The sequence below is a fragment of the Amblyomma maculatum genome, chromosome 3, assembly GCF_055883805.1.
Source record: "Amblyomma maculatum isolate TAMU_Amacu chromosome 3, ASM5588380v1, whole genome shotgun sequence".
Taxonomy (NCBI): domain Eukaryota; kingdom Metazoa; phylum Arthropoda; class Arachnida; order Ixodida; family Ixodidae; genus Amblyomma; species Amblyomma maculatum.
This window is the reverse complement of record NC_139346.1, coordinates 213362081-213375699: the sequence shown is the minus strand read 5'-3', so window position 1 is coordinate 213375699 and position 13619 is coordinate 213362081. Positions and strand designations below refer to the sequence as shown.

Below are 13619 nucleotides of genomic sequence, written 5' to 3'. Positions count from 1 at the left end.
ATTAGATACATTCACTGCAATGAGTCCCTAATTTTCAATGAATATTTCAGGGAGGAGGACGATTAAAACGGGATAGTACTGTGAATACTAATGAAAAAGTAAGAGGCTTCGTTCTTGTAGCCACTTGACTACTTTCAAGTGTACGTCGGTGGCAGTTCTTCGCTTGCGCACAATGCACGTTGCAGTTGAGGTCTCCATGAACTTAAGAGACTGATAATGAAACGTAAGAGTAATAAAGTACAATGTTCACCTTTTTCTTACATTGTGTTTCGAGAGCGGTGTGTAGTACAGAAAAATGCAGCAAGAGTCAAATAAAAGAAAAACGACCAACTAGAAACGAAACATATTTTTATTTCCGCCCCTTTCCCCCATGCTTTCAACACACAGCAGGCGCGCTCAAAAGCGAATGTACATCACGCACGGAACAAAGAAAGAATTTCTATAAAGCATGCACACTCACACACAGACGTTCTTTGGCCTACAACTAGCACTGGGTGAGCACTGTGTGTACATAGTACATACAAAATAATAAAACACGTCTAAAGGGAATGCCTTCTTTCTCATCTGCCCTGGCGAATGTCCACGTGCGACTACGGCGACTATGTCTTATTTGCGTCCTTATAAGTTCTACTCCTCATGTACCAGTACGCACACATTCTTGTATTTATTTCATCCATACATTCATCGCAACTATCTTGAAATGATGGGCCTTAATGTAGCGAACGAATATAAAGTTCGTCACTGGATCTTTTACTTTCACCGCAATAGCATCTGCGAAGTAACGATCCCCTTGTCCCATTCCGTGATCAAAAGGAAGACATGATGCTAACTAGTACGGAATAACGTTTCACAAACCGAGAAAGGGGATTTTGAGAGAAATGATACGGGATTTGATATGCCCTTTTGCAGCTTTGATCTCCTGCTTTGAAACTAACCTTAACTAAGCTGCCTACTCTTCCTTGGACCCTGTGTAGACTAAGCAGATAGTTAGATGATGTAATAGAGTTGAGCCAGAATTTCGATCATGTTCATAGTCTTTCGAGAACTGACAGCAACGTAAGTAGTCGTTCACTCGGCATTTTTTCTACTCCTCGACTGTGCCGTTCACTGCCAGCAAGCTAACTGCGCTGCTGCCCAACTTTCGCAGACGCCAGAAAAATCATGCATTGCACTTGAACAAATCGACACCGCCACTCAGTTTAAAGACAGCGAGTGCGTTTCATTAGTTCAAGGAATTGGACTAAAACGTTTTAGAATTCTAAGACACGGGGAAGCTCATATAGGTAAGGCGCCGAGTTAGTTTTTAGCAGCTCTATTAATTGAGGAAGAAGTAAAAAATACTGTCTAGCTGGTTATATCATTTACGGTTAAACACGAGCTGGAAAACACCAGTTCCGGGGCAACAATGCACTAGAGCTGTTGTGTTACCAAGCACGATTCGTGCTATGGCATTTGACAGACTACCGAGATGCTGATGTGCCGTTTATGACGGACAGGATCGCAAAACCGTTACCACAGTACACGTCAATAGGGCGCGTTAAAATCAACTTCTACATTAAGCTTGGAGAACAAAAATCAAAATAGTGACGTTTAATTAATGGTTTGCTTATATTTTGGCATTAATCGCACGGCTTTGTCCTCTCATCTTTTATTGTATCAGATTCCCGCCAAGCACTCTAGAGAAATCAAACTGAAATCACTCGGCAGCCGCAGCCCTTTTGTCCCTGTAGCACCACTTCCAGCGATAGCGGGAACATTTAGTAGCCTTGTCCTCTTTACGTTTGCATGACGTCTTCAATGCGCACCATCCATCGGCATATAGCACTACAGCCCTTGGCGATGACGCCGTCCTCCGAGCGCGCAGCGCGTTAATTCCCCATCAAATGCGCTTACAAAGAGTGTTCTTTGCGGATCCCCTAGAAGAGAATCGCCGCTCAAATCGCAAACGTGTATGGACCGTCCTTTTTATATATATATATTTTCGACTCCTTGAGCGTGATATGGCACAGAATTGTACGAAATCGCTCTTTCGTCGCGACAGCCAATGTATGGCTCCACACCAACCACCAAAAAACGATCCACACAGTACACGGAAGAACAGCGTCTGCCGCAAATGCGCGAAAGCGGAGAATAAACGTGGAAACCATGGTAACCGAGCTTGAGAGCCACAATGGTCTAGGAAGAATGACATTGGCCGCTTTGTATATGAGGAATCATTAGGGAAACGAGGATGAGGAAGGGAGGCGTTCAAACAAGACTTTCCCTTATTTTTCCTACACCTTTTTTACTTTGTTAGCTACCGTGCGAATGTTAAAACGAGTCCGCAGCTGTCACTGAACGACGACAGTATTCGAATTTGTCCATCCGAGCTTTAAATTGAAAGGACGAGACGAGGAGAGAGAGAAAAAAAGAAGACAGGAACACAGACATGGGGTAGACAGATGGCGGACATTCGGACATGATTGTCCACAGCGGGAGCACTCGGCTATCGCTTTTCTTGGCAACAACAGGAAGGGAAACAGGCAACGGCAAAAAAAAAGAAAAAAAAGAAAAAAGAAAGAGAGAGGAAAACTTTTTTTGCGATATTATTTTCATTCCTCATCGCTCACGCGCATCATGTATGTTATAAAGTTAAATGACACAAACTACAGCCTCCATTTCTGTTTAATCCTAGCTGGTGACCCCCTCCTTCTCTTTTCCACCCTCTTTTACTCTCAGAAAAACAAACTTCGCTTCCTGCCAGCAATTCTCAAAGTTGCCCGAATCGCGTCTGGTTTTTCACTCGCGAGACTTCAGCTGTTTTCAGTTAACGCAGTCTGCACATTGGAATGCATCGGTGCATCCGAATCGGCAAAAAGAAAGAAAAAAAAGCACTTGCATCTGGATGAACTTTACTGAACGCTAGCACAGTTAATACATAGGCGGGATCGTGACTTATAAATAGAGAAAGCGTTATTAGGATTAAGAACACGCCTCAGACATCGGCGCACAAAAGCTGCTTTTAGTTGAGGCATGATTAGAAATGTAAACGGCTCTATAATGTAATATTCCAATTTGAAGCTTAACGTCCTGTGTCGCTAAACTCTGTAAGCCTGAATACTGGTTGGTTGGTTGGTTGGTTCATAGGAAGGGAAAGGCGCAGTATCTGTCACACTTGCTCTGTGGACACCTGAACCGCGCCGTAAGGGAAGGGATGAAGGTGGGAGTGAAAGTGGATAGAGAGAAAGGGGGGCCGTAGTGGAGGGCTACGGAGTAATTTCGACCACCTGGGGATCTTTAACGTGCGCTGACATCGCACAGCACACGGACGCATATTCAGCCTATTGGTCACACGGTAATACTGGGTTGCTGAGGCAGTATACTAGTCTAAAAAACAAAAAACAAAAAGAAAAACTGAGCTTCACGCTTTCGCTCCCTCCTATTAATATTTATACACTATTATTCTGCGCAAATGTGTCTGCACTGCAAGTTCTGTGTAATGAAACACCGACTTCACGAATAAAACTTAAAAGCGCTTGCGCTGCTGCTTTTTTTACTGCCATTATCGTAGCTCAAAGAAATTTGGTAACACTTATGAGCTAAATTTTTAAAATTTTGCACTTCTGCGTACACGAAACGCTGTTACGGGGTTTTCGTCTTCTTGAACTTAAAACAAAAGCACATAGTACTAGGCGGTTCATTTATGTATCGGCTACTTCTCTTTATTCCTCAGATTTTTTTTTCTTTTAGGGAAGGTTAATGCCAACGTGGTTTAGGAGCTAACTATACAATCCTTCGGTACTGTGGGGCAATTCACAGTGACAGAAAATAATCTTTTGTGGCTATGTCTGTCCTGTAAAACATTGTCTAGTGTTTTGAAATTTTACATGAGGCCTTATTGCATTGTTCATGAAGTGTTATCTAAAGCGTCACAAGCAAAACCAAGCGATAAAAACGAGTCTATGCGATTTAATCCGTCATTCATGTGACGGGAAGCATTTTTCCACTGCTCTCGAAGACAATCGACACAAACGAAACGCCAAAAATAAATGTCGATGAAAGAAAACGTGGACATTCACTGGAGCCCGCACTGAGGACAGCGCGAGAGTGAACCAAAATGTGAGCGGGTGGTAAAATATTTGGGTCATGTTACGAACCACATTAGAAATCCTGGTCACATCGCAAACCTGTCACACACCACTCGTAGTTGTAAATATTTTTGGGATGCACGAAAAGCGTGAAAGTGTGAGTGGGTGTGTAAAAGTGGGGGGCGGGATGGGGGGGGGGTGACATTAAATTATGAACAGACGACTGCACTCGTATGTTGGCTGTGTAATTGTCATCCTTTTCATCCGCTACGCAGTGCGCATTCGTTCCTGGGCGGCAGTTCATGGTCTATAGTTAGATCGTGTAGAGCCTTTAGCCACAGGCTCAATGCGTAGGCTAGTATTTTTCAATTTGTGACTGCAAACTGCACCACATATCATAGTAGATAGACGTGTTCGAGTTGGCAGGGGAAGAGTGGCTAAGAATGTTCCCCCTTACTATAGTTCGAGAGCCATGCAAATTGGCGCATCCTACACAGCTTATTTACAAACCGCCTGACGCTTCTTCATTTCCCATGCATTCATGCAGACAGGAAAAGTCGAGCGGAAAGAGTATGCACGCCCCAGCGACATCTGAAATGGCACCACGAAAACTAAGTTAAGGAACTTCCAGGAGTGCGTTATGCACCGTCTCATTAGGGAGCTGGACAGCTGATCGTCTATAGGCTAATTCGCTTCCAAAACATGGACAATAAAAAAACAAACAAACAAGCGCCTTCAAGGCAGGGTAGGGAGTGGGAACAACTACACATTAAAAATAAGACAATATTTTGACATTTAGTGTACTGTTCAAAACACGAAGATTGCTTACTCGCACGACATCCGCACCCTTTCTCTGAAAATCTGTTGCAGTGTTGTAGCTGTTAGAGCAGGCATCTTTTAATAGAGGCCTATTTTACCAAGCTAGCCTCACTTACGAACACTTCATCGCTACGTGGGGGTCCTCGATGCAGTGGCGACAAGAGGCAGTGACAGACAACTCATATATAAATATACTTCAAATTTTGGCTACTAATAGAGAAACGCCACTCTAGCTTTCGCTGCGCGGAGCAAGATTATTCAACAAGCAAAACAAAGTGCAGGCTTCACATCCGCATAATTTTGCTTCGCGCGCCGAAACAGTGGAACGATGGAACGATCGCAAATCAGAAAATATTTTGGTAGTGAATCTTATGTGTATGAGGGTAAACTTTTAATTGTCTTGAGTGCTGTCTTAGTACTGTAGCTATTGCTAAAATGCGTGTTGGCTGGGACTTCGTTTTTTTTTTTCAACTATTTAGTCATAAAGTACCCATCCATTTTGGCTCTACAATTCTAAACATCGTAATGCCGGAATGAAGGAACAACCGGCTTTTTATAACCGTTCAGAACGCAGCTCGGCTGTCCACGAAGAAATGGTGATTGACTGGTTGCGTGTTCGAACTCTCTGACCGACGACGTAGCATCAGCCGCTCGAGCTTATGTACCGCGTCCAAGCAACACAACACGTGATACAAGCTTCACGGTAGTGTTGTTCTCCTTAAACAATATGCAGCACTGCTGCCGTTGAAGAACCACAGTGGTGTCAATTCCGTCAGGGTTTTCACCTGTTATGAGCACCATACCACACGGGAGCGAACTGACGGTGTGCTTTTGTGTGCTTTGTCCTTTAGATTATAATTTACATCGCTTTGGCATCAGGCGGATTCAGCATCAATTTCGTAATTTCCTTAATTAAAAATCATTACAGTTAAGTAATAAAAGAATGCCGACATGCAAAGGATATCACCTCTAAGCTGAAAACATTGAGCAGACTTTTAGGTTAATTGAATAATTGTAGCCACGTTTTGCAACTGCTACAGATAGTACGTATGCATTCCTGAAGGAGGGATAAAAATATAACAATCACACTCCCAGTGAGCCCGCACCGCTCTGCACGTAGAACAGAAGAAAATGGAAGTATTGGTTCCCTCTTGAAAGTGATGAACAGATAATCAGAATTAGCTACTAAAACATCTTCCTTCACACTTCAGAACAGGAGGCAATAAAAATAAGATTATCGTACTGTCGCTTCGGTATACGTCGAAGGGGACACTCGGGACTTTCGTGAAAAAACGCACGACACCGAAACACTAAAACTGGGCTCGCTTTTTGCACAATGCGGGGAGCCCTCGCAAACTCCCGAGAGCTTTTTCTGTTTTCTGTTTTCAGCGCAGTACCGCTGCTCCAATGTGGTTGCGGTGCCCACAGCTCTCAGGTGCGTACGGTGGCTAGGAGTAAGGGGCGAAAAGGGAAGACTTGGTTGAGGAGGGGAGCGAAGTGGGAGAAGGGATCGCTGTGCACAACGACGCCCGGCGAACATAGAGAGCGGGGTTTGTACTCCAGGTGCCTAGGTGCACGCCTCTCGCGGTGGCCTCTTCCACTCGCACGGCGTAGCTGATCGCTCCACACTGTGAACGCGCGGTTCACGCTTCGGGAAATAGCGCGAAGAGAGGGTAGTGGCCGCGAAAGAGCGGTAATTACACTTCCCAGAACACCCTTTCGCCTTCGCTGGTTAAAGGAAGCCATCCGGCAGCCAGCACCCTGTCGCACGTACCCCAGGAGTGCCTGCTTACGAAGAACCCCAACCCCAGCCGGTCCTTGGAGCCTTGTTTACTGAAGTCCAGATATGGAGAGGGAAATTTACCTTGCAAACATAAACATTGATGAGCCATTACATCACCACGTCACCCTGTGCTTAGACACTTTTTTTCTCTTTCTGATTTTTCTAAGTATAGGTATGCGCTATGCGGATTCTTCGAAAAAGACAAAAAAGGTATAACGAGAAAGAAGGATGAATTGTACGATGGCGATATGTAAACTCTAAAACGCAAAATGAACTTTTATCTTCGAGGGCAGAATAGACGCTTCGGAGTGAGTGTCAAATCATGCTTTCTCTTTAGTACGCGTCAATAGTGTGGTTTTGCCACAATTTGAAACAAATGTTATAAAAAAAAAGAAAGTAAATAAAAAAAGAGAAAGTAACCCAATTTTTTTGGCGCATAGGTTCATTATAAAGCCGCGCTGAAGGTGTCCCCAAGGCGACGCTGTACTTTGTAAACAGTTTCACTTTCCCCATCGTCTTTTCAGCTGATTTACGAAGCTCTCCAGACTCGTAAGCCATCCTTTCTCCTGTTATCGTAAGACTTTACAAAGAGTGGGAGTTCGGCCACGTTCTGACTTCATAAACTCTATTCAATCCCATTACTGTGGCGACGTTTTATGATACTACAGTGGCCAACAACAACAGCAACGATCAACAATAACCAGGTTGTCGTGTAGTGCGCAAAACGTGTCGCGGCGCGGCGCAGGCGAAAGACGCAACCTGTCCCCGGTGTCGCGAGGTCCACAGTGAGGCGATAGCAGCCGCTGAGCTAAGGCCACTGCCTGCGCCGGTTCCAACAGCGCAGCGCGATTCCATTGAGCTTTGTGTTAGCTTTGCAGAAGACAGGGACACACTCGTTACTCGAGGGTAAAATACGACGGGAAACACGTGTGGGAGCGACGGTGTTGCTTCTGCTGCTCTTAGCAGCAGAGAGACGGAACAACAAACGCGGCCCGCAGCGCAGTAGGGCTTCAGGTATAGCTACGGGAGTCTGTCTGTCGAGTAAAGTAGAAACACCTCTGATTATTCCCTTCGAAAAAAATGCGCGGCGTCATAGAAGCTAAATCTGGCTTACAGGAACGGCCACTAATGGCTACAATCTAAGTCGGTCGTAATATTCTCCATCCGAATATCTTGCTCGTTTCCTGGGTGCATTACGCCTTCTGTCATCATATGTTAGCCTGCCAATTCCATTATTACCATTATTGAGCTTGAGGCTTTCTAGTAGGTCCAGGTATGTGTCTTTCTCTCGTTAGTCTACTCGCTCATGTGCAAGTTAGTAGGCAGGGGGAAATGTAATGTCTTTAAGAACAAGTACCGCGTTTCACTTCATTTAGCGCGCGGTGCTTAACCCTGGAGAGATTGACCCCACTAACGCCTACAGGAGGTAAACAGTGAGCCCGGACAGAAAGGAGAGAGTCGGGGGTGATGCTAACGAGAGTATCGCAGGAGGAAATTTTAGTCGCGGTAAGATCTAAGCTACGAGTAAACATTCTTTAAACAGACTCAACGTTCATAGTAACTGGCATACAGATCGACTCTAAGTATTTACAAAACACGACGTTCCACCCTTCGTAGTCTACACAGTCTTGGTCTCGGACTTGATGGTGAGGTGATGAAGAGTTTGGCAACACTGGCACGAAACAGGACAGACAGAAACGTCAAACGAAGCACAAGAAGCGAACCAACCATCCTCGTACATCAAAACGACGTCGTTATGTCTGGTACCAGGCAGTAGGGGCCAATAAAGCAAAACTGCCACAGCATGCGTGAAGGGGGGCAGACGAGCAAACTAGCCGCAGCAAACTATAGCTTTGAAGAGCTACGTATACAGCGAGCGAACTAAAGTGCGGAGTTGAGACAAAACGTGAGGGGACGTCTAGTTTAGGTCCACTCGTTCCTCCGTGAATAAATCAGGGCACTAGCGCTCGGAGAAAGTATGAAAAAGTTCACCAGAGGACAACCGACTGAATATATGACACATGGCATGGGTGAAATTATTTCCTAGAGAAATGTTCGAAAACGATGAAAAGACATATGAGGCGCACATTTGGAAGAACACAACGTCGTATCACAGAAGCATTGATGTCAGCCCAAAGAAGCACGATTATTTGTTTTCACCTAGGGTTTGCACAGGTGTCAGTTGTGTTGCACACTCTGAAGTGGACACGCTGTTTCTATGCGGATCACCCACCACGTGACCAGAACAAGGCATGAACGCCAGCGCTGGCTGCAATGGCTAACTCGGCACTCGCAGAAAGCGCACAAGCATATGCAAGTTGAACACGGAGCTACTGTGCGCTTTGAAGGTAGTCTGTGCACGATCTAGACGGCGGCAGCCGAAGTGATTGGTTCCGGATGTGCAGCTGCCAAGTAACACTACGTGAGAGAGATCGCCTCAGTTTCAGCAAGAATCGTCCCACAGTTGGAGCGCATTTCACTGTATGGCAGCCATTTGAGTATTATACCGCTAGAACGGATAGCTCCTCGCATGGAACCGTCAGACGTGCCCTCGTTATGCAATGCCAGGTCAAACGTTTGATAACGGCACTCGCTCATTCCTGCACAAAACACATTGCTCAAGCGTCGCGACAACAAGAGGCAGCTATTCTTTTGCTACAAACATCTGTAGCACAAAGGTTCATTAGCTCTTACTCGTGCCAACACGTGTGCCACGGCCACACTGCACACAATATCTAGATATCATCAGCTCCAGTCATTGAGATAGTTGAGAAAGCGTAAACTTGGTGACTGTGGCTTTATGTAGTTTCAGTTGTTTAGTTAATAATCACTCCCTATCCGGTATTGAAGGTACCAGCTGAACGGGAATTCAATAGCAACAAGCGGACGGCAAAACAAAGCAAACTCAACATCATGGTCCCTTTGGCGGCATAATAACAGTATCGGTTTAACAACAACAGGTGGGAAAGTCGAAAGAAAACTGATAAAAGAGGACGTGCGAGCTAGTGTTATAGTTTGCTAGCAACAACGCAAGCTCGTCTTAGCAGGGTTCCTCGTTATGACTATAATGTGGAAGCAGTAGGCTGAAAAAGAAAGCAGCCCATACGAAGGGTCATATCACGGGCGAATTATTCTGCCTCGCAGAGGGCAGCAGCGAACTTATTACAGGTCATAGAGGGTATCCGCGTATCAATTCAATGACGAACTAGGACTATACTTTCGGGCAAACAGCTAATTGTATCTATACATTCACAAACTTGCTTCTTCCTAGTGTGTCCCCCCCCCCATTTGTTTTGTCAAACACGACATTCAGCTATCTCGTTCTCCATTCTGAATACATTGTTTTCAAACATCAGTCCGTAAAGCCCCACGAGACTTGTATTTTTCTTTCTTTTTTTTTTTTTTTTTTTTTTTTTTTACGTCAAAGCTTTAAGCGCAGTCACTGCCGTTCATGAATTTGAAGCACAAAGCCCCTAACTTCGAAATTCGAGTCACCTGTTTCTGGTTGGTTGGTTGGTTGGTTGGTTGGTTGGTTGGTTGGTTGGTTGGTTGGTTTGTGGGGTTTAACGTCCCAAAGCAACTCAGGCTATGAGAGACGCCGTAGTGGAGGACTCCGGAAATTTCGACCACCTGGGGTTCTTTAATGTGCACTGACATCGCACAGCACACGGGCGCCTTGCTTTTCGCCTCCATCGAAAAGCGGCCGCCGAGGCCGGGATACGATCCCGCGTCCTTGGGAACAGTAGTCGAGCGCCGTAACCACTGCGCCACCCCGGCGGGGCGCCTGTTTCTGTAATCTGTATCTGTAGTCTGCTTCTCTACTTGTTTCTCCATATTAGTCTTCAATATCCATTCTAACAACCGTTTTTGTTGCTGAATAAATAGACCTGTGCTGCTGACGTACTCCACAGCAAGCTTGCAATGCCCATTGCACGAGATGAGGTAATGTGTTGCTGTAGTAGTTCACCCCATGTGTTACTAAAATTATGAATACACTTTTGCAGAAACACCGAAGCACTGAATATTTCTTTTCAAGCAGACAGCCGGCCAGATGAACAGCTAGATTTGGTGAAAGAAGAGACAATGTGAGAAAGATATGAAATTGTGATGTTGCGGTCTGTAGGTAGGGATGGTCAGGCTTAAGGCCCGAGTTGGTTTTATCTTTTGCCCCATGTGCAAGCTTTTTCATGCTCGTACACCCAAAATGTTTATTCCCGTCGTCCGAGCATGCTGAGCGTTACGCATCGATAAGCTATGGGCATTGAGATAATTCATAAAGGATTGTACCATCAAGACCCTTATTAACCTTACCTACCACCTAAAATACGGTAGTAAAATCCGGGACAGATTAAAATGTTTCGAAAAGCCGGACGAGACTTTTCTATAAAAATTGGTCATGCGCGCATTCACTCTTAGCCCCTTTTACGTGAACGAATAGCAACAGTAATTGTGGTCTCATTGCTTGTGTTACCAAGGAAGGAGGAGGAGAAAAGGAGGGCGGAAGGCAGGGATGTTAACCAGAAATAATTCCGGTTGGCTGCCCTGCACTGGGGAAGAAAATGGGGGGACCAACATAATGGCGCCAACATTAGGGGTCGGACGTAAAAACGGTAAGTTTCGCAACAACCAAATGTCAACTATTCTGCTTAACATTTATCCTAAACGCTGCCCGTTAACACAGCCGGGGCTTCTTCGGAGTGCCGCGCTTTTACACGCAGCCGTTCCCAGCATTCTCAACGTTTTAGGGCAATATCATATGAGCAGACTTCGTGGACTCTGGCAAGCGCTGAAGCAGTAACGAGTGGGTGCTGGTTATGAACACGCCAACAGCCGGTCGCCAATCACCGTATATCCTTTGCGGACGGAGACGCACCAGTCACTGTCGGTGAGACAAAAGCTCCCAAGCGAAGGAGCATCCCCATACGCAAAATAGCGCAACTGCACTGGGAATAACTTGCCTAGAATGACACAGTCGTGCACCTAGATGTACTAAGCGCGCGTTTCAAACAATACAATCCGTCACACGACGCCGCTGTAAAAATAGTACACACAGTCCTAAGATAGTCTCTTCGCGCGCGCACACAAATCGTCCTCCTTTGCTGCTCTACACACACAGCTTTCAATCTGAATTTTGCGCACCCTTCCGTGACCACCGGATGGGATGGGCAGCCGCTCGTGATCTGGAAGGCGCTGCACTTGGTTTCTCCTCGCTTAGGTAGGCCAATGATGAGGGTGGCCGTACGATGTCGCGGATACTACGGCACACTGGTCGCACGCCTTGCTGTAGGAAGATGAGGAGGTGCGCCAAGCGATCGTACGATATTCTCCCCATTTATCTCGATCTTGATTCTATTTTCAGCCGCTGGTAAGCGAGGGTTTCTGCGGAGACTGCAACGGCTTCGACAGCCAGCAACACCAAGCGCTTCTTTATATCCTAGGTTAGAAGCCGAGGCACCGATACCTCTGCTTCGGACGGTGTTTAATGAGTTCGGGGAGGCCTACGCTTTCTCGCCTGCGGGGCAGGGCTGGTATACAGTGCAAGCAGAGCTTAGCAGTGCATCTGTCGTCTCGACGGGCTGCCTCCTTGGAGGTGGTAGTTGGTGCTGCAAGAGAGGCGGCGACATTGAGCCTCGCGCCGCACGATAACATAGACGCCTCCAGTACCGAAATATTCAACATACTCTACCAGGCCTAAGCAAATATTTCAGGCCCCCCCCCCCCCCTCCCCACAAGATCTTGAGGAGGCAAACCGAGGCCCTCTGTGAAGGAAAACGGGTCCTGTGGCTTTCATGGGGGGCTCGTGTTCAAGAAGACGCGCGAGCAGACTAATCAAGGAGACACTCGCGGCTGGTGGAAGGGGCATGCGTCCTCCGAGAGGCAGCACTAACGTTCCTAGGCGCAGACAGCGCTAGGCTACCAGATGGGGTGCCGAAAAGAGGCAGGCGCATGTGGAGATGATGGTGAACGCAGAGAAGATGATGAGGCAGACGCGGTCGACGACCATGGCCGCGAACTTCCACTCGCCGACGACCTCCCGCTCTTGCTCGTCCTTGCGCATGCGGCTCGTGATAAAGCGCAGCTCGCGCAGGATCAAGTTCAGTTCACGCGACGAGTGGACGCAGGCGTGCACTGTGGACGCCCCTCCGCCGCCGCCGCCGCCGCCACTTAAGAAAGGAGTGCGAGATGCTGCGTGGCAGTCGCTGACAGCGCTGTTGGCCGTGCGAAAGTCGTCGTCGATGTCCAGAACATTGGCCAGCAGGCTCCGCGAGGAGCGCTCCTTCAACTCGAGCTCCTTCATCTTGCTGTTGAGGAACACGCTGCGCCGAGTCGCCTTCTGGCCTGGGGGCTCCATTCGCAGCAGCCAGGGGAGCCACACGAGGAACACCGTGCGGATCTGCGTCGAAAGATGGCGCCACGTAAATCCAATTGCTGGGCTAGTTGGTGCATTTTAAGTAAAGGAAAAGTCCTGTCAGTATCTGTTTGTGAATTCTTCTATGTTAGCGCTGTGGAAGCTTTCCTTTAATTAAGATGGTGCCACACACGTCAGTGTTGGAGGACGAGAGTGGTCAAAGAAAAGCACCGCGTCCCTGCGCGAACTTGTTGCTTCTACAGTCCGCTAAATTCACAAAATCATATTTGAAGAAGGCAGTCATTTCTGCTTTGTAAAAGACTAGTTTATGTTATTTGCCTCTGTCCTCAGTATTAGTATTAAAAAAGACAGCCTTTCCCGCGTCTACTCCACAAGCGAACTCGAACTCCAAGGAGACTCTTGGGCGCTGAATAGTTAAGCACAGTGAGCTATTAGAGGTGTGAAACAGCATTTGTGTGGCACAGGCCTGGTCATGTGCACCTATCTCTAGAGGGGCATAGGTGTCCAGTGTGCATGCGCACCTCGGCGGTTGCATCTCACTTGTATACCTCTATGGGGAAGAAAGAGGCTAGCGAAAAGG

At 46.8% G+C, this 13619-nt stretch overlaps 1 protein-coding gene across 5 annotated transcripts in view; it reads right to left on the bottom strand.

Moving 5' to 3' along the window:
- Positions 1 to 331: 331 nt before the first annotated feature.
- Positions 332 to 13619, bottom strand: part of nAChRalpha6 (nicotinic acetylcholine receptor alpha6) — a 314202-nt gene continuing 300914 nt past the window's right edge. For 4 of the 5 annotated variants that reach the window (XM_084599553.1, XM_084599552.1, XM_084599550.1 and 1 more), the window contains one exon: positions 332 to 13063. In XM_084599553.1, the coding sequence (XP_084455679.1) occupies positions 12578 to 13063 (486 nt within the window). In that variant the 3' untranslated portion in view covers positions 332 to 12577. The remainder of the gene's footprint in view (positions 13064 to 13619) is intronic. The other variant, XR_014706210.1, reaches the window with a different exon arrangement.